This window comes from Bos taurus, chromosome 4 (assembly GCF_002263795.3).
Source record: "Bos taurus isolate L1 Dominette 01449 registration number 42190680 breed Hereford chromosome 4, ARS-UCD2.0, whole genome shotgun sequence".
NCBI lineage: Eukaryota > Metazoa > Chordata > Mammalia > Artiodactyla > Bovidae > Bos > Bos taurus.
The window spans coordinates 26,695,673-26,717,814 of NC_037331.1; the positions used below are offsets into that span (position 1 = coordinate 26,695,673).

Consider the following 22,142-nt stretch of genomic DNA (forward strand, 5'->3'; position numbering starts at 1 on the left):
AATAGGCTTATTTATCCTTATTGATGTAGGGTTTTGATGATTTGAAGTAGAATGTTATTTTATCATTTAACAATTTATTTCAACATTGTGTTTCTAAATGAACCATCTTTCTTTTTTGTCTGAAAGGTGACAGCATTCTTATTATGGTCTGTTTCATAAATACCCACTTACAAATAGATCTCTTCACACCTGGGTATGCCTGTTTGGAGGCAGAGAAGAAATCTTCCCAATGTGAATTACTTCTTGACTTTCAGACATTAAAATGAAATTGCTTAAAATAAAAGGAAAAATAAAAATCTACTTTCTTCAGTGTACATTTGGAAGGTTACAAAAATTGGGTCAAATATTGATATTTGCTTTTTGGTATTTTTGTCTTTTAATTGGCAAGTTAATAGGGCTACATACTTCCTTGGGTGAGATCATTTTCTGTGAGCTTGGGAAGAATCAGTTTATCTGCTTGCCAGTGGACACATGAAAAGTACATCATTGAAACATATGTTTTTTTAAATTTATGAAATGTTTCAGAATACAGAAAATATATGTGATACATTTAATTGTCATCTACTCACTATATAATTGTCAGATCTTTGTGTTTTGTCTTATTTTCCTTAGAACTTTTGTTTTTGTTTTATAAAATAAAGCATTCAAGACATACTTGAAGCGTCTGTCCATTTCGGTCCACAGAGGTAGCCACGTCCTGAGTACAGTGTTTACCATTCCCATCCATTTGCTTACTCTTTAACTACTGCATTATTTATCCCCATACATCATCATATCACTTTGTATGTTTTTAACCCTATACAGATGGTATTTTATAGAACCATGCTTTAGTTTATTATTTTTATTCATTTACAACCAGTCTATTCTGAAGGAGATCAGCCCTGGGTGTTCTTTGGAAGGAATGATGCTAAAGCTGAAACTCCAGTACTTAGGCCACCTCATACGAAGAGTTGACTCATTGGAAAAGACTCTGATGCTGGGAGGGATTGAGGGCAGGAGGAGAAGGGGACGACAGAGGATGAGATGGCTGGATGGCATCACTGACTCGATGGACGTGAGTCTGAGTGAACTCCGGGAGTTGGTGATGGACAGGGAGGCCTGGCGTGCTGCGATTCATGGGGTTGCAAAGAGTCGGACACGACTGAGTGACTGAACTGAACTGAACTGAACCATAAGTTTTAAGATGTATCCATGTTGATTTATATAGCTCTTGGTCCTTTATAGTAATTACTGTGTAGTATTCTATTATATAAATCATGACAGTGTTTATATATCCATTCTTATGTTGATGGACATTTAGACTGTTTCCAAAATTGCAGTTCTGAATAATCTTACCTTGAACATTCTTGCGATTTTGTCCAAGAAGGAAGGTGAGGGAATTTCCCTAGGAGTAGAATTGCTGGGTCATTTATTAACTTTCTGTTGCTCTTAAAACAAACTACCCCAAACCTGCTGGCTTAAAACAACACAAATTTATTATCTTAGTCTTATGGAGATTAGAAGTCTGACATGAATCTCAGTGGGCTAAAATCCAGGTTGACAGAGCTGTTTTCTTATGGAATCTGTATGGGGGAATTCATTTCCTGACTTTTACACATCTAGAGAGTGCACACATTCTTTGGATTGTGGCCTCCTTCCTCTATCTTCAGAGTCAGCAGTACTTTATCTCTCTTATTATTCTACTATCATAGCTCCGTCTAACTGTCTTCTGTCTGTCCTCCACTTTTAAGAAACATGGTGAATACACTGGGGCCCATCTGAATAACACGGGATAATGTCTCTATTTTAAGGTCATTTACTAGGAAACTTAATTCTGTCTGCAACTTTAATTCCTCTTTGTTCTGTAAGGTAATTTATTTACAGGGTCTGGGGATTAGGCCATCTTTGGTGAATGCCATCTCTGGTAAGGCTTTTATTCTGCCTATCACAGTTTATAACTCTCCCACTTCACAAAATAATTTTAAATTGCTCTTCTAAGTGATACGTGTATTTACACTGTCTCTGTATGTGCGTGAGGCTTTTAGTTGTTCCATATACTTACAAACACTAGAGTTTTAAGATTTTAAAATGGTATCCAGTCTGATGGATGTGATTGGTATCTCACTGAGAGTCTTTTCATGGAATTATTGGCTGCTGAAGTTTACTTTCAGTTTATTGCCCATTTCTTTTCTATTTCTAAATTGTTCTTTTTTGGTTTACTTGGTTTTCTTACTGATTTTTTCTGTGTGATTTATCATTATACTTTTTAAAAGTTTGTTGCACAAAGTTTTAAATTTCAAAGGAGAGAAATTATGTCTTGTTTAAGAAAGAATATCCTACTTGAAGTCATAAAGATACCCCTTTTTATTTTTAAATGTGTAACAGAGCAAATTACACATTTTAATAACTTTCTTTTTAGGTTTGTGTGTTTCTATCCATATTTGTGAAATATACTGATACAAGCAAGTGTGATTTATTGGGTTGGCTCAGTTTTGTATAGGCTACAACTGAGAGCTATATTATTTAAAGACTGATGGATTTATGAAGTATTTTTTCTAGGAAGTGTTTTTTCACTTTAGAGGTGATCTGGTTCAAACCTGCGGCCCAGAGTGGCAGGGAGTGGCAATTCTACACCTACTTGTATTAACAGAGTGACCTGCATAGATGCCACATTATATTATCTTCATGGCTGAGAAAACTGCCTTACTTACCTTGAAGGGTTTTATTCTACTGGTAGATACTTAACTCTTGGACTGAGTAAATAATGGATACTAATTTACATCCAAGAAAATAAAACAACATTCACAAGGCAGAAATTTTCATGAGACAATGGCATATCACTTTGTTTCTAACTATCCAGGAAAAAAAGGGCAGGATCAGAAGCAAGGAATAATTACCGTGACTGTAGTACTTATTCTTCAGTGATGAGCATGTGAATATAAAAATGACTAGACATCAGTTTTGTTGAGACTCACCAATTTCCCCCAAAGTGCATAGTTTCTTTTAGAAGGCTTCTATCACAAGCATGTCTCTACTGTGGAATTGTGTTCTGAAAGGGAAGCTTCCTTTAGTGAAGTCCCTCGACTTTTCTGTCTAGATACTCACCCACCTCACTATGTGATTCACATACTGCCCTTCCTCCAACTCACTGAACATTTTCACAGTATCACTCAATTCTTAGACACTTTAAGCTCAGGGATAAAATTAAGTGCATTTCTTATGCCCAAAAAAAGCATCTCAAGAATTTTTCACTATTTTTTTTCTTAAAGGAGTGTTGCAGAGGAACTTAAGAGTGAGTGACAGTTGACAGAGCTCTGGTTGCCCAGCAACTGGCAATTTAAATATCTAGGAGCTGATATGATTTACCAGCCTGATAAACAGCAAGGACTTTAATACAGTTTTAAAGACTACTACAGATGTTGCATTGAGCTATTTATATGTGTTGATCTGTCTCAGTTTAATATGTGCAGATATATACGTATGTACATATGCTTATTTTTTCCTCCAGAGGTAGAATATGAAAGAAAAGATTGTATTTCTTCCCCTCTGTGACATTAATAGAAGTTGCCTGTGATAAAATGGTTTGTTTTAGCTCCTTTGTTTTTATTCAGATACTCAGTTTCAGAGAAGGCCTTCTCACTCAGAGGGAATAAGTGTCTTGTGGATTGAGTGCTGTGTTTGTTTTGAGTTCTGAGACTGTATTTATATATTTGGTAACTGTTATCTTATTTTTTGCAGATTTTGTAATTCTCTTTGTTTTTTTTTTTTTGAAGGGAAGGAGTAATTGCTCTTTATTCTTCCCAGGAATTATAAGGTTTAATAGGTTTGGCTCTGAGTGTGTTAGCTTAATTGATTAGTGTGTTTTACTAATGGGATCAAGAGGCTTGATTTTATCATGAGCCAGTTCGCTCCCTGGAGCAGGTTAGTCTTCATCTTCTTGACCTTCCTGAACCTCAGTGGACATCGTTCATAGGTTCTTCCAAGCAATGATAAAATAGCTACAACCCATCAGTAATAAGAGTATAGAAACCCAAAGGGTCTCCCTCCCTGAGGAGGCGGCCAGCACTGTCATTTTGTATATCAACAACACAGCAGTCTGTACAAAGTCCTACTGTCTTGTCAGGAATACAAGGTGCTACATAAAACACACGACTAACATCCTGTTACTAGTATAGAACTTGAAATAATTTTGAGGATAATTTTAACACTGAATATATTTTATGATACGGGAATTCAAATGTGGATTGTTTCCATCACAGGATAGTTGAAAGACACAGCGAGGTAACTTTAAAATTGTTTCTTAAAACTTTCCAGTTCATTGAGTTAAGGCTTGAGGACCCTTGGGAAAGAAGGACATTTTTGCCAACCATGCATGTTTGATTTAAAATCCAACATCCTAAAGCTGCATACCAGCTGTTTCAGGGTACCTTTCCTTCTACCTCTGATTACAGTGAAAACTCCCTTTCCTGAATTCTTGTAGTGCATATGCTGTCCTGTTCCCTTTAAAAAATTATACTTATTAGGGCTGTGATGTTTCACGATTCTAGGGGCAGTTTGTAACACAGAGGCCCTGACTTTCATAATGATATTTCCCATTTATTGAGCATTGTGCTAAGTATTTTAAATGTATTGTCATTTGTCCCTAGTGATCCTACAAGTAGTTATTAGAGCCAGCATCTTCTTGGTGAGGAAAGTAAGAGTGGTAGAGTAATTTACCCATAAAAATATAGCAAGAAATTGGGAAGGTGGAATTTTCATTATGGTCTGTCAGACTCCAAAGCCAGTTTAGACCACGTTATTCTCTCTGTTTTGTTGTTTCTTAATTGTTTATACATATGTCATTCCTCCAGTTGTTCTCACCCTTTAGCTCACTTAAGCATCATTGTGGGAATTTGTTTAAAATGCCGTTTATGGACTCTTGTTACACAGATTCTGATATTGAAATTTCTAGGTAAGTTCCAAGTATCTTAATCTGTATTTTTAGGGGAGTCCTTAGACAACACCCTAAGAAATCCCTGGTGTGCTATATGTGAGACAGAAATCGTCTGAGCTGCGCCTTCAGCTCTGTACTGAGCATGCACAATAACCCCTCGGTGGTGGTGCTGGTTCAGTCACTCAGTCATGTCCTGTTCTGTGCAACCCCGTGGGCTGTCGTCCTCCAGGTTCCTCTGCCCCTGGGGCTTCCCAGGCAAGAATAGTGGGGTGGGCTGCCATTTCCTCCTCCAGGGCATCTTCTCGACCCAGGGATTGAAACCATGTCTCCTGCATTTCAGGCTGATTCTTTACTGCCAAGCCCCTGGGGAACCCCAAGCCTTGATAAGTACATGCTAAATTCAGTCTCTGTTAAAACTGTTGCTGCTGAGCTAAATATAGCCCAAGGAGTTTTGTAACATGAATCTGGGTGGTATCTTAACTTGAATACAAAGTTTGTGCAAGTTAGAAAAGTCAATATTAATTGGTAGGGTGAAGATAAAAGAACAAGATATCTAATATGATGATTCATTTTTCCTGTCTAACTGTATTCTGGAATTTTAGGGGTATTTGAAAATACTGGTGTGTGTTCTAAGGAAACCTCTGTAGGAAAAGGACATGCATAAGTGAAAAAAGAATGAGAGGGGTGGAATTGAGATAATCTTATGTATAAAATAGAGCTCTTTGGAAGAGGATGAGAAGGACGTAAAAATGGAAGATAGAAGGTTGATTGAATTTGTTAGTAAAAATGGGTTCTTTGGAAAGGGATCAGAGAATAAAATGACCTATTCAATTAGAAGAGACCTTGGAGAAGCCTACTGGAAAAGAGGATCAAAGATAGCAGGATGGGAATAAAAGGAATCAATGACAACATAGGTGTTGGTTGGGGAAGAGTTCCACGTATTTCACATTTTTTTGAGTGGTCCTGGTAGTCAGGGCTCATCCTGTTTTTCTTCTTGTGTGGATATTCTGCTGTTATCATTTCTTCACCTGAAGTGCTTACCTGTCCATGTATGAAGATGTTTCTTGGTTGGCTCAAAATTGGACTAAACACTAGCAGTAGCTAGAGTCCTGAGTAACATAACCAGTGAAATCCTGCCCAAAATAGAAAGAGAAGCCTTAGGTCAGTTGAAATTCCCAAGATGATTTGTTAAAACAATAGAAAAGTTCTTTGGAGAGGAATTTATATGTACTCAGGGGATATTGGAGAAGGCAATGGCACCCCACTCCAGTACTCTTGCCTGGAAAATCCCATGGATGGAGGAGGCTGGCGGCTGCAGTCCATGAGATCACTAGGAGTCCGACATGACTGAGCGACTTCACTTTCACTTTTCACTTTCATGCATTGGAGAAGGAAATGGCAACCCACTCCAGTGTTCTTGCCTGGAGAATCCCAGGGACGAGGGAGCCCGGTGGGCTGCCGTCTATGGGGTCACAGAGTCGGACACGACTGAAGTGACTTAGCAGCAGCAGTAGCAGCAGGGAATATACTTCATGTTTCTCTTCAAATTTCTACAAAATGATAGTTATTCCTGACTTTATTTTTAGGAACAAAAAAATAGCTGTTTTTTGACATTGTTTTACTTTATGTCAATACCCAAATGATTTTTGAAGTTTATGTATATATATAAAATATTTAGTAATACCAGTGAGAGCTTAGGGTAAACATAGTATGTGCGTGTGTACTAAGCCGCTTCAGTTGTGTCTGACTCCTTGTGACCCTTTGAACTGTGACCCGCCAGGCTCCTCTGTCCATGCAGATTCTCCAGGCAGGAATACTGGAGTGGGTTGCCATGCCTTCCTCTGGGGATCTTCGAAACTCAGGGATTGAACCCATGTCTCCTGTGGCTCCTGCATTGCAGGCGGATTCGTTATTGCTGAGCCACCGGGGAAGCCCAAACGTGGTATATTCCAAAGCAAATAATAGCGCGGTATTTTTCCTTAGGGTAGACATTTGCCTCCTAAAAGAAAAAAAGCAAAGAAAGGAAAAAAGTTTTAGTAATTAGATCCCTATTGTAAGCCTAGTGGAGTGCGAAAGATTAACAGCTGCGTTGCAGGGTGAGAGGCACCGTGTGTCACTGTTTTCTCCTGGGATGGAACTCAGCCTGAAGTAAAACACAGTTTCTATACTAATAATGATAATAATAGCCGGCATTTTTAAGCACCTACTCCATACCAATTACTTTGCATTTATTTTTTGTCCAAGCCTCACAGTGACCTGGTAAGTTAAATAATTCATGTTTAAGCAACTGAGGCTCAGAAAGGTTAATTGACTACCAGATCACCCAGCTAGTGAGACATCTTACATGGGCACTTTGCTGCATGAAGCGATTTTCAGATCTTTAGTAGATAGATTGCAAGATTAAAAAAAAAATCACAGAAAAAATTTAAATGTATTCAGTATTGAAGTTTGAAAGAAAGAACCATGTCGATCTAAATTGCACTGATGGATAAAGGTCTTTTGTATTTGGCTTGCTGATCATGACCCATGCCTCCACACTGGCAGGGTAGTAGGCTGCGAGCCAGGTTCTTTTAAGCACGCTTGATCAGGCAAGTTTTCTGCAGGGAAGGTTATAGTGTATAGATCACAAAGCCTTCCTGCTGCACAGGTATCAGAGGTTATCTGTTGCAAGTTCCTTCACTTCAACTATTACTTCCTTTTCTCAATTCTATTTTAGACTTTGGTCTCCTGTGTATTTACAAGTAGACAACGCTTTTTTTTAACAGCCTCTTTGCCATGACTAAGAGGAGGCTTGTATATCCTGCAGTTTCCAGGCATTGTGATTCTCATTTTAAACTCACACTGATGATAATGGTAGCTGTGACTTACTATTCCCTATTGTCCAAGAAGGGAAGTTGTAAGTAGGGGCCTTCAAAGGTGATCTCATAGAAATCAGTGCAAGAAGGATTTTGATGAAATGGTCTTCATAGAAGCTGTTTGAGATATGATTTGGGTGCTGGATACCCTGGGGCTAAGCCGTGTGGTTTTAAACTCAATGCTTACTAAGAAAAGGTCTATGTTTATTAGTACAGGCTCTGAAGTTGGCAGAATTTCTTCTTATAAAATGAATTATCCAGCACACCATTTCTGATTGTGTTATATATATTTTTAGATACTACCATTGTGTTATATTTATAGTATAGGCTACTGAATGCTATTTTAAATATGCAAAATGTATACATAACTAACCTTCCAAAATACATTCCATGCTCTGTGTTACACCCTGCAGTGTAGCCTGTGCTTAAATGGTTCTCCTAAAAAGTCTTAGAAGAGAACTTACTATTTGCTTTCAAATTAGCACAGAGAGTGTATGTTTGCTGTGTGGCCCTCCAGTGGCCGTTTTGTTCTTATCTGTACTCTGAGAGTGTCTGTCAACTAGTTTTCCAGTCCCCAGAGTCCACAGGGTCCCAAGGGTCCTATTGTTTAAGACAACTTAAGTGTGGTCATTAGTGTTATTTTTCAATCCTGCTTCTGCTACTGAAGTTGAAGTGGAACGAGTATCCTTAAATCTCTATATCTCATTCTCCTGTCTCTTGATGAATACTAGTTCGATTATTTTGATGCAGTTGTGAATTTGTAGAACTTGTAGAACTTGTCTAATTAATAAATGAATTTCCTCAGGCTGAGAAAAACCTTAAACAAATAAGGTGGGAAGCTGAAACTTTCCAGAGATCTGAGAAATCACTTCAGTTCAAAACCCTTAATAATGACCTTATCTAGGACAACATAATTCATAGGCAAATTTGTTTTGGGGTGTCTGCTGTCTTAGCCTGATTCATGAAGACCCACACCTTGTCTGGGTCTACTCTTTCTAAATGGTGGTTCATGCTCCAGAGTATTTTTATTTCTTTCATTGATATAAGTCAAAGGACTGTGTTCTAGTCCTTCAGAACTTTATACTAACAAATTGGATAAATGGTTCTGCCCCCAAAGGTAGGCAAGTGAAGTTTTATTGGTTTAGCCCTTTTCCTTTAATAATTTATTGTGTTCCTATACGTACCAGGCGGGTGGTAGATGTGGGGACTGCAGAGATGGGATAGTGCAATCCCTGAACCGAGGACTGTAGTCTCATGATGAATAAAAGTATGTCACTAGTATACGAGGTGCTCTTATTATCTGACATAGGGGGTGTTATACAGTTATGGTACAAGACACAGTGGGAACATAGATGAGGAAGCTGACCATTTACTTGGAGTGATTGGTTAAAATTTCTCACTTGAACATGGCTTTAAAGAATTTGAGCTGGGAGGTAGAGAAGAGATGATAGTATTTTGCAGGGAAGGAGGCACAAAAGCATGGAAATGTGAACAATACTATACAGAAAGAACTAAGCCCATGGTCATCGTATGTGTTTAAGTATAGCCACATAGATGCTTATCCAGGTGTTCGTTCTGATTTCTCAATGCCTCTGCCTCAGCAGTAGTTGACAGCGTTGAATATCACCCTAGGAATAATGACAGATCATCTGGAACCATAGGAGTTATGTGTGAGGAAAAGAAGGAAGGAGAGAAATCGGGGTGAGAGGAAATAAATTATGATGGAACTTGAATGCCAACTGAGGAGTTTATAGGTCGCCACATTTTATTTACTAATTAATTCATTCAGACATTCCTTGGAGGCAAGGATACCAGACAGAAGGCTAGATAAAGAATGTAATCAATTCTTTTATCAAGAATAAATAATTACTTGAGCCAAGGCAGTACTCATTGAAAGGGAAAGGAGAGCCCAGATACAAAAGATGCTTTTAAGACATCAGGGTTCTGGCTTTGATGACTATCTTTGGGAAATGTGAGAAGTAAAGAATTGAAAATTTTCATCGTGGGTAACAGAGTATCTGGTATGTACACAATTAAGAGTTTGTTGAATTGAGTAGAATGTTAAGAGTGATTTTTCTAGCATTTTTCTCCAAAAGATGAAATTATGGCAGAATATTTGATTTTGAGGTATAAGATAGACACTGCAGGTCTGATGAACCTCCTCATGAGCTCAGTGCCCCATACAGTGGGTGCTATAAATTGAGTCGGCCCATGAAGCTGAGGGCTTGGGGCTAATGGCTCCATCACAGAAGAGAAGGACTTGCAAATAAGTGTGAATGATTTTGTAGACTGAACTCTGCACTACAACTTGCCCTAAGTCTGAGAAAAATATTTTAGAGACACAGTTCTTATTAGTTACATAGACTACAAAATCATTCCACTTCTTCCTAATACCGATTGCCCAAAAGAAAAAAAAAAAAAACTATAATAAGAAGCTTAGGTTATAGTTTTAAAAATCAAAATAAAGATTATGGTAGGAAGATGAAATCTTAGTCAAATCTGAAAGCTTATATTGTGAGAATTCCTGTAGACATTTATTGTAACTATTTATCATCATTGGTTGTTGAGTTCAGTCTGTTCAATGACTAGGTAAGTTCTTAAGTAAAGATCTGCAACTCAGTGAGTCAGTACTGAAATTGTGAGACTAGGTAGATAGAGTCTTGATATTCAAGCAGCTTTGCTAGAACAGCCTGTGATTCCCTGTGATGCAACAGAGAGGAGTGGGCTAAAAGGCAGAAGGTCAGCCCTCCCATTTGTCATCTGCATGTCTGTGAACAAATTCTCAAAACTTCTCTAAGCGTCAAATTCTTCATCTATAAAATGGGGATAAAAATGGCTTAGTATACTCCAGGGCTGTTGTGAAGATCAGAGGAAATAATCCTTGTGCAAATTTTGTGTGATCTGTAAAGCTCTGCTAACTTGCCCATTATAGAACATTATGGAAAGCAGGTGGAATAGTTTGAGGATCTATGGAACCACCTCCACAATAATGTTACTGATAAGCACAGTGTGGGCTGGGTCAGTGTAATGTGTTAATGCCCTCTTTCCCTGGCTGCACAGGCAGGCTAAAGCATTGCAAGATGTCATCCCCTTGGGCTGTTGCCCTGTGCTCTATCCCAGGATAATAGCACGGATATATTTGCAGGCAGCTGACCAACTTGTAGTCAGAGATGTCTTCTTTGAAGCAGACTCTTAACTCCCTATTGTGGATCCAGGTCCCTCAAGGAATATGGTGGTGGTGGTTTAGCCGCTAAGTTGTGTCCGACTCTTGCGACCCCATTGACTGTAGCCTGCCAGTCTCCTCTGGGATGGGATTCTCCAGGCAAGAATACTGGAGTGGCTTGCCATTTCCTTCTCCAGGGGATCTTCCCAACCCGGAATTGAACCCGGGTCTCCTGCATTGCAGGCAGATTCTTTACCAACTGAGCTACCAGGGAAGCCCTCAAGGAATATAGTTGACCGAAAATAACCATTCTTGGCTGTCAATAGGGAAAAGGTTTATAGCAGCAATTTTGCTCTTGCTGTGCTTATATTAATTATCTCCTTAAGTGTGCATATATACGTGTGTGTATACATTTTTTACAGCATGGACAAGTTAAGGTGCTAGTTAATTGAAACTATTACTTGAAGGCAGTAGTTCTGTATCGGCTTTAATAATCTGTATTTACAAATAATCAGCATAACTTTATTCTTTTTTTTTCACTTATCTACCCACATGAAGGTCAGTTTCCTGTTATTTGTAGTTCAGACTTATTGTAAGAATGACTAATATTGTAGGGGAAAACCTCCCTATTCTAAGAAATAGTCTGTTTCTCTGCAGTCCATTTAGATAAAGAAACTTGGGAAGATTTAAGAATAAATTGTTCTTTTTCATTGACAAATATTCCCCCACTGGCACTTCTTTCTTTTCCAGGCAACTAAAAATAGTCTTAATTTGTGCCAAATTCTGAATCAATTTTGTCCCTAAAATGTGTGAATAGGACTACTCATCCACTGATCTTGTTGTCCATGAGTAGAGGGAAGTGTATGGAGGCTCTGATGCACACACACAGACACACACACCCCATATGCATATACGTGTAGAGTACCCATATCCCTGAAATATTTTAGGAGAGCTCTTTAAATGGCCATATTTCAGTTATGCAGCTATAGTTACTGTGGTAACTTTGGTTTAATGTGGCTCGTCGGAAATGCAGATATCATAAGTGGAAACTAGTATGTATCAACATAGAAATGCATGTTAATTTTCTTTATAACAGTGTTCAGATAGCAAAGCTTTCATAATGTTAGAAGAATATGTAATGACTAGGCAGTTATTAAAAAGGTTGAATGGCACAGAGAGTAGCTTACATTTTTGAAAGGTATTTAATGATGGTATTTTGGAAACCAAATTCATATTTCCACTTGAGATTCACTTTGCACCTTAAGGCCAGAGCTTTGAACATAAAATTGTACAGTTATGTATTGATACAATTATGTATCGATAAATGGCCATGGACAGTTGTCATATGTGTTTGTGGAAATAAATGGCAGAAGTGTGTAGAAATAGAAACATCTTTTCAATCTTAGGTTTTGGGACAAGTAGCAAAACTTTGGCTTTGCATGTATGTTTAACTTTTGGAAATTATTGGTTGAATTGAGTTTTATTTGAAGTATACAAGTATCAATTGTACAAAGTGGCATTATAGATTTAAAATAATTTTTTTTTAAAACACAGAGTAACTATGCCTTTGAAGGAAAGTACCTTCCAATGCTGCTTCACTTACAGTCTCTTAAAGTTTCCTGTCCCTTGCTTTTTGTTATTTTTTATTTGAAATCAAACTGTGCTATTGAGAATCAAGAATGTATCTAGAGCATTTTAAAATATTTTAGATTGCAATGTAAAAAAACTAAAATGTCAAAAATCTCAAAGTCCACAGTCATCAATTTTAGGTAGTCTATAAATTCAGATTTCACTCAATTTTAACTTTCACTTTGCTTCATTACCTTTTAATTATGAAGCATATGACATCTCAATTTTCTCACCTATAAGGATAGCGAAGGGAGTTATAGGTATCCATTAGCATGGTTGATGCAAAAATAATGTAAAACATGGTACTATGTCTAAAAGTACTTTGTAACTAAAGAACTATGCAAATGGTGTTATTGCATTAAAAATATAATACTGACATCTTTTTATTTGGAAGCCACTGTCTATTTGGTGATACAGAAATCAAATTTTTTGCTCTTCATTTTTCATCTTTTTTTGTAGAAATACTGCTTTCTCATCAACCTGGAAATTAAGATTCTTTAAATAATGCTGATAAAGTAGCACATCAGTATAAATTTTTGAAGGAGATTTATGAAAATATGCATTTTATTGTTTCTAAATCATAATGTATATCCAGCATGAATGATGTGGTAAGAATTAGCCTGTTAGAATTGATTACACTACCTATTTTTAATAACTATCATACTTCTATTTTGAGACCATTTGAAGTATTATAGGTATTCTTAGTGATGTTATATGATTCTTCAAGGGAAATATGTATTTATATCTGCTTTATACATTTGGACAAAAATAGTAATAACACTTTCACAATACTGATTGGAAAACGAGTCACAATAAATATGTTGGATTTTCAAGATAAAAAGATGTACGGTTTTCAGAGTTACAGCATACTGTCTATAAAAATAGTGCAATTGGGATATACTATTTTAGTAAGAAACTCATTAAGTACAACTTTAAGAGCTTCTTTTTCCTCTTGATTTTTTAAACTTTGAAATTCCAGTAAGCTGTTGGGAAAATGTCCTTCCTATTGCTCTTTGCTGCAATGTCTAGAAGTGAGAGTATATTCAAATTAAAAACAGAAAGTCCCTTAAATTCCTCTCAAGAAGTCCATCCTGTAAGTGCCACTCCTGGAAAGACTATGATTATTATTACTTTTGGCTGGAACAAGATTGCAAAAGGCTTCAAGAAGAAATGGAAATGGTAATGAGAATTTTCTGTCACCCTTGTAGTTTACAGTGTATTTGTTACACTTCTTTTTAGTCTATTACAGTGTTTTTGGCAAGAAGTCCTTACCTTTAGAAGGAAATCTGTAACAGTAATAATTAAGAATACTGTATAATGAGATACTGATTATACTTAAAATTAAAATTTAATCAACATTTAAAAATTCCTGTAATAATGGTAACAACAAATTAGTTATAATTGTAAATAAGAAACTAATTATAATTACATGGAGTGCTTTTCAGGCTTCCCAGGTGACTCAGTGGTAAATAATCCGCCTGCCAACGCAGGAGACTCAGGTTCAATCCTGGGTTGGGAATATCCCTTGGAGAAAGGAGTGACAATCCACTCTAGTATTCTTACTTGGGGAATCCCATGGACAGAGAAGCCTGGTGGACTATATAGTTCATGGGGTCGCAAAAGAGTCGGACTTGACTTAGCGACTAAACAACAATAACATGAAGTGCTTTTCACGTATTCCTTCCACATCTATTATTTTATTTTAGAGTTTGAATATTTTTTGGTTTGGTAAATTTGCTCTTTTATAAATGAAGACTTAAGAAACCTGGGAGGTTGATGTGTGAACCTCAGAGACTCTCCGTCGAGCTGTGGCTGAACTGAAACTCAAGGCTGGTCCTCTTATGTTTCTTTTCCTGTTGGCTTGACGTAATGTGTATAATACACAGGCATTTTTCTTACATTCTAGGTTCCGCCTAGACCAGCTTCTCGTGGACCAGCATCGCCAGCTAAGTGAAGGCTGTGAGTCTGCATCTCGGCCCATCAATCCTTCTCCTTATTCCCATGATGAGTTCACCAGTGCGGTCCGGTCAGTCTGGTTGCTTTTTAAACTTTAAACAAATTTAGTATGAAAGATGTTTTGTCTTGCTTCAAGTTAAACAATTTAAATTGTGAAACGACTTTTTTTTCCTGATGAAGTTTGGTCAATATAATGAATTTTGAACTGTGTTCTATAGCCCATCCTCTATTACATAACCAGCTTGCAGTCCAGGCAATTAATTTCATTTGCTTTGTTATCTGAGCAGTAGACTTTAATCTTCTGCTGCAAATGTAACATTTGGGGTGAATTGTATGAAGTTATAAACATTTATTAAATATGACGTAGGCATCTAAGTCTACATCCATAGTCTTCTGACCAAATACCTGTCTGAATGCTTTTTAAATGGTGTCGTGGGCTTTGCACGTCAGCTTGTGAATTTACTCCTCTTCCATCTCTGTGACACACAGGAAGGATATTTTTCTTCCCCACCCTTCTTTGCTGCCACTCCTGTTTCCTATATACATATTTAATTATAATCTCAACACCTGCTTCCTCTGAGCCAGTTAATGTGTGGCTCATGTAGTGTTGTGATCAGCACAGCCAACACCCATTTCTCCAGGAACAGGGTGTCACTTTTGGAACAAACACGATCCAAATCTTCAGAGTGATGGAATAGCTTCAGATATCACATGTTAAACATAGACAAATTTAAAAAGAATTTTCTGTTTGGATCATTATGGGAGTATTTATTTCTGTGTATTCTTTAAAAATATTTCAACATATTGGTATCCTTCAGTTATCCAACTCCTGAGGTTGAAGATAGTATAATATTTTACTCAGTTTATAAAGGGAAATCTTTTGCCAAGATTTTCAGTCTGTGGAGGGCTGGCCACACCCAGATCAGCTGCTCTGGAATTTCAGTGTCTCATCAGGCTTCCCCACATCCCCAGCAAGTTGCCAGTTTCTGTGTTGAATTTGGATCTAGAAATTATTGGAGAGCTAACTGTATTTGTTCATTCTAAATGATGTAGTAAAGATATTCCAGAATCTTTAGTCACAGTCATGATTTATAATTGGCATTATTATCTGAATAAGAGATGAAGTTACCTAGGCTTCTTATATCTGAGTCCCTGTAGCTCAGGGGTTCTCAAACTTTAGCATCAGTGGGAGGGCTTATTAAAATGAAGCCACTTCCCCATTTTTTTTTTTTTTGATTCAGGTCATAGGTGTGTCCTAGGAATTGCAGTATTTACAGGTTTCTCTAGGTGATGCTGCTGCTGCCTGGGACTACACTTTTCGAAGCACCGGTCTAGCCTGCTATGCCTGTTCCTTCCTCCACCTCTGCCTGCTCCCCACGCACTCTTGGCCCCACACCCCTACCCTCTCAGGCAGCCCTCTGTGTGACCTGCATTACTTATCACAATTAAGTATAGAATTACAGTCCTTTCTATTGAGTTGAACTTAAAACGATATTTGCATCTTATATATGTGTGTATTACCTTTAAAATATGTATCACAGTAAGTCCCCTACATATGAACGAGTTCCATTCCAAGAGTGCCTTTGTTCAGTTTGTTAGTAAGTCCAACAAAGTTAGCCTAGGTACCCAACTAACACAATCAGTTGTATGGTACTGTACTGTAATAAGTTTATAATACTTTTCACACAAATAAGATGCATGAAAAGTACAACATTTTTAATCTTACAGGACAGTACCTTAGGCATACAAGGACCGGCACACATATCACATCTTTAAGGTTCGTATGTAGAGGACTTACTGTACGTATATTTTCTCTGTCAATGGGAGTATATATATTTATTTATATATAAATTTAATGTTCCAAAATTAGCATAATTTAAAAGAAACATTTAATTTAGAAATGCCATAGTCAAACTTTTTTTTCTTGTGGTAGAATGTGCTGGAATCATTAAAAAACATACTGAAAGAAGTAGGAACAAATTGGCTAGGTACAGATGTGGCAGAAAACTTACTCCATTTCTTCAAGTTACTGTTTAGAATTTATACAGGGAGTGCCCTTAATTCTTAAGACCAGAAACTATACTTTTTATATATTTTTATAAAATTGCCTATGTCTCTTTATTCTCTACTCATCTTCCCTGTATCTTCTCCACATTGTTTGTTTACCTCCCACTTTTACTTCACAGAGAATGACAGGCCAGATAGAACCATGAGAAAGTAGTTTTGTTATTTCTACCTGAATTTGTAATCTTGAAATGGACACAAAATGCAGATCTCATTAAGGCTAATGAAGGAAGAAACTATATGGGAAATTTTTGGATCCAAATTATAATTAAAATCAACTTATAAAATTTAACTTTTAAATAGTTATTGGATTCACTTATTTTCTCTTTTTTTATTGAAGTATAGTTGATGTGCAATATTATGTAAGCTATAGGTGTGCAATATAGTGGTTCACAATTTTTAAAGATTACTTTCCATTTATAGTTGTAAAATATTGGCTACATTCCCCATGTTGTTTAATATATACTTGTAGCTTATTTTATATATGACGAGTTGTATCTGTATATTGCCTCTCTCCCCTTTCCTCTCCCTCATGGTAATCACTAGTTTTTTCTCTGTAAGTCTGTTTCTTTCTGGTTACATTCACTAGTTTGTTGTACTTTTTAGATCCCACATGTAAGTGATATTATACAGTATTTGTTTCTCTAACTTATTTCACTCAGCATAATTCTCTTAATGTCCATTCATGTTTTGCAAATGGCAGAATTTAAAACTGGACCCTCTTATTTTTAATGTGAAACACACAATCCTGTTAGAACACTATTGTAAGCCGTTAGATTCCCAGTTTAGCCGGTCAAGGCCTGTTTAAAGGTATATACTTGGCAATGAATGAATACAGAAATATTTTGATCACCTTATTTGAAAAGGAGAATTGATACAATGTAATAAATATTTAAAAATTTCACCTGGTTAAAAAAAAGTGGAACAAATGGCAGGAAGACAAACAGGTGAGAAGTTCTATGGTGATGCTTTAATGTGATCTATGGACGTCTTAGGTCATTTCTCAGGTATGTCTCTATTACATCTAATTTCATTCTAAAAGTAATGAGTTTTTATTGAGAGATCAGTGTAAGGGTTATTCCACTCTTAATTTTCTCATCTGATGTGTGGAACAGAATGTGGGAGTGACATTTTTGTTGTTGAGGTAACTGCTTAAGAGGTAAAGTATATTGGGCAAAAAAGCTATAGAAACGAAGTGTACATGTAAGGAACAGATGGTCAGAAGTAACATTTACTAAACTTTGTGAGGTAAAAGAGAAAAGGAAAACAGATGAATGCATGCACCTAACTTTTGAAAGAGAAAAAATACATATTATTAAAGGAGTTTAGGGTTAAATAGAAATCTTACTGTCTGTGCAGCATAGACTGTTGTTTGTGTAAGAAGGGGATGTGAATCCATGTTTTAAGGTGTGTATAGAGAAGGAGTGAGTAGCATGCAAATTCAGCTTCTTATGCTCAATTTGTAGCATTATATAAAGACTCAGAGTTCCTATATGTAAATGTAATATATAATAAGATGATCAAATATACTGGACTCCTTTTCAAAAAGACAAAGTAAAATAATACCAAATACTTGGATTAATCCTACAGATACCTAACATAGCTTACTATTGGTAATATTTGACAACTGAAATCAGCATACCCTTCCCCCAAGAGTATTGATTTTGTAATATGAAAATGTCCTTTGAGGCTGCTATTTCGCTGAGGAGGTTATTGCCAGTCATGATAATTGTTCAGTTAGAAGAAGAGTGGATGATAAATGAGACAGTCACCAAGTGAAGCTCATTTGACTTTAGAGTCATTAAAATTTTTCTTATGGACTTTCTTTCTTATCAATACATCTGGTCTGCTGAGAGCAGCATTATACAGAGGTCTTAATCAGTTATGTTTGGAAAGTTCTTATGAATGAACTCTAAATTGAAGAAAGTCATAGCAAATGGATCAGGCGGTGGGAATCTTTTCTGTTTATTCCAAATACAAACTGCGATCAGAGAGACCTGAAATGCACTTTGCATTTATATAAAGGAAAATGTTCTAGCTACAAACATTAAAACATTCTTCAGCTACTATTAGCCTGTATCTCACGGTGCCATATATATTCTACTGGTGAGAAGTAACCTAATTGTTTGACTTAGAAAAAGTGTTTTTCTCACATCTCCTTAAAAAAAAAAACCTGTCTAAAAAGAATTAAATTGGTCTTATGCAATCACCATCCATTTATTTTGCTTTTGTTCTGTAAAGGGCTCTAAGGAGTTATTGTACACCAGAAAAATAGTCTCACTCCAGTTGTTCCAGAAATTCTTTATTGTATTTCAGATAAAGTATTTCTGTTTGTCTTGAAAATTCGTTCTGGGATGGTGTAAGTCTTATTTTCCTCAGGTATTGACAAAATTCTCAGAGAAGTTCTCTGCTGCTGCTGCTGCTGCTAAGTTGCTTCAGTCATGACTGACTCTGTGCGACCCCATAGACGGCAGCCCACCAGGCTCCCCCGTCCCTGGGATTCTCCAGGCAAGAACACTGGAGTGGGTTGCCATTTCCTTCTCCAATGCAGGAAAGTGAAAAGTGAAAGTGAAGGTGCTCATTCGTGTCTGACTCTGTGCAACCCCATAGACAACAGCCCACCAGGCTCTCCCGTCCATGGGATTTTCCAGGCAAGAGTACTATCAAGTACTAAATATTACTGTCTCAATCATATACTCAGTCAAACAATAAATACTGATTTCTGAATATGGAATACACTGATTTTTATTTTAATCTTGCTTCCCCAATAATGTTCTACGTTAGAGCACTGGGCATTGCTTTTGGAATCTGAGGAGTCTGAATGGAGAAAAGACTACCTGCATGAGACTGGCAGCTAGCTGATGCAATTAAGACAGTCATTCATTCAAAACGTACTATGCATGTATTTGGGCTTCCCTGATAGCTCAGTTGGTAAAGAATCGCCTGCAATGAAGGAGACCCCACTTTGATTCCTGGGTTGGGAAGATCCGCTGGAGAGGGAATAGGCTACCCACTCCAGTATTCTTGGGCTTCCCTTGTGGCTCAGATTGTAAAGAATCCACCTGCAATGCGGGAGACCTGGGTTTGATCCCTGGGTTGGGAAGATCCCCTGGAAAAGGGAAGGGCTACCCACTTCAGTATTCTGGCCTAGAGAATTCCATGGACTGTATAGTCCCTGGCATCGCAAAGAGTCGGACACGACTGAGTGACTTTCACTCACCCTCTCATACATGTATTTTGTACTAAGCAGTGTGCTATTCAGTGGGGACACAAGCAGTACTAAAATCATGGTTTCTACCCTTATGGACAGACCCTTTAGTAAGAGAGACAGAAGTGTAAATAGTTTTGGTCCATTCAGTGTGTTAAGTATTTTAATAATTATAGGAACAGAAGTTAATTTCTTCTGTATAGCAGTCTGTATGACATTTCTGGTAATTTATTTTTATCAGGATTGCCAAAATTCAGAAGGGAAGACTTTAGGGCTCATCTAACCTAGAGTTTTCCAAACATGTCAGGTAATAAATATCATCTGATGTTCTTGTCAAAAATACAGGTTCTCTGACCACTCCCCCCAGCACTGTTAAAAAAAAAAAAAAAAAGACATGCTAAGCTATAGCTCACTTATTTTGCTTTCTGATACATAAAAACCTAGTACTGTTGAAAACTAGAGGAAGTAATAATTTGTAATGAAATTCTGAAATTCTAGATCTTAATCTTAATGTTTTCTCTGCTAGTAAGACATTCTGTTTTTACGTGGAGATGAACCAAAGAGATTCTTATAGGTAGAATACATTTTTTTCTTCCTCAGAACAAATTTCTAATTATTTAACCCAGATCAAATTTTTAGAATGATCCCAAGGTGATAGAAAATATGATTTGAGTCTGAACATTTTTAAGAGTAAATAAATTAGGCTGTATGAGCTCTGGAGTGATTCCAGTGTGACTTTTAATTTTGATGAGTTGAATGTATATAATGTAATATTGATGAAAATCCACCCAAAGAAATTTTCCAGACATAGAACACAATAGGCATCATGCCCCCTGGGATTTCATAATGTTGTGGCTTCATGGGCTCCTCGGTGAGTCTGGTTGGCAGAGTTACTATAGTAACTGTATTCCTAAGTCCTGTAATTTTAGTTTTCAAAGCCAGTTGCATATAGGTGGCTCATTTCTGTTTTCTCCACCATTGTGGGAACACTTATAACAACTATCCACCTTATTGAGAGAGACCTGGCTATTTATACAAACTAAAGGTTTGTGGAAAGATCTTGTATTCTATTAATATTCCTTTTCTTTTTTTCTGTGGCAAACCTTAGGCAAAAATTAGTTGAGTTTTACTTTCATGCCTCTATTTTGCTAAACAGCTGAGTTCTCTTATAGAAATGTAGAGTAGATATAATTAATGATCAAAAAGTTCTTTGAAATAAAAAAATCTTATGGAAATGCTAAGTAGTATAAACAATTTGAGGGCAAGCATTAATAAAAGCTTCACTGCAAGCATTTTTAAAGAGCACTAATAAAAGCTTCACGGTTCAATTAATACAGCACAACATTGGGTTTTCTAGAAGCATATGGGGCCCAGAAGGCCTGCCCCTGTTTTTAAAATTTACGAAGTCTTTAATGATTCACCACTTTTACTCCAGTGCATTACCCACTGTGGTGCCATTTAATCATTAAGTAGGAAACTAAAACCAGGACAAAGCTACAAACAAATATCATAATGTCCAAGTGGGTACGTTTTTCTTCAATTTGTTCACAATGAGTTACCATAAAAAATGAATGGCAAATGAAATAGAGTTGTAGACAAATCAAGGTTATGGCTTCCCCAGATGCATCTGATCAGTTGGCTTTTTAATGAAATACAGGCTAAATCTTATTACAGTAATCTTGATTTAACTAAAATAATTTCAGGCTCCCAGCTAATTATCTATTTCAAGTAGTGTTCAAAAAAATATTCTAAGATAATGAAATAAAATTTTCCCTTGAAGTTTGTTGTAAGAGAATTTGATCACAGAGTATAGTATAAGAGAGAAATAATTCATGTTAAATTTTATTAAATATTGTTTTATTTTTTTTAATCACTACAACTTCACAGTTAAGTGATTCATTCTTGTACTATTGCTAAATCTAAACTTCTCAGTATGGGATTTTCTTGGTTCTTTTTATCTTGCTATGTGTTGTTCAGTTGCTAAGTCGTGTCCGACTCTTTCTGACCCCATGGAGTGCAGCACACCAGATTCCCCTGTCCTTCACTATCCCTGGGATTTGCTCAGATTCATGTCCATTGAGTTGGTGATGCTGTCTAACCATCTTGCTATATAGAACAAGAAAATTCTGAGTTTCTAATAGGTGAGGCATTTACTACGGGTTTAATTTTGTCATGCTTATCTTTACAAATTACAATCAATGTATTTTATCAATGCATGTTCTGTGTGTTGGTTTCTGTTTCTTCAGATACTTTAATGTCCAAAATGAAAGACTCATGACTAAATTATTAATGAGTTTTTCTTTAAAATCTGTTTTGATTAAGAGGAAGTAGAAAACTCTGAGATACTCTGTGAAA

The 22,142-nt window shown here is 36.7% G+C and overlaps 1 protein-coding gene across 8 annotated transcripts in view; it reads left to right on the forward strand.

The window, feature by feature from the left end:
- The window catches only part of HDAC9 (histone deacetylase 9), a 988,950-nt gene that overhangs the window by 10,548 nt on the left and 956,260 nt on the right, over window positions 1-22,142 (forward strand). For all 8 annotated transcript variants that reach the window (XR_009494194.1, XM_059885810.1, XM_059885813.1 and 5 more), the window contains exon 2: window positions 14,466-14,585. Coding sequence is in view for 7 of the 8 variants with exons in the window: in XM_059885810.1 (XP_059741793.1) it covers window positions 14,561-14,585 (25 nt within the window). In the remaining variant the exon portion in view is untranslated. The remainder of the gene's footprint in view (window positions 1-14,465; window positions 14,586-22,142) is intronic.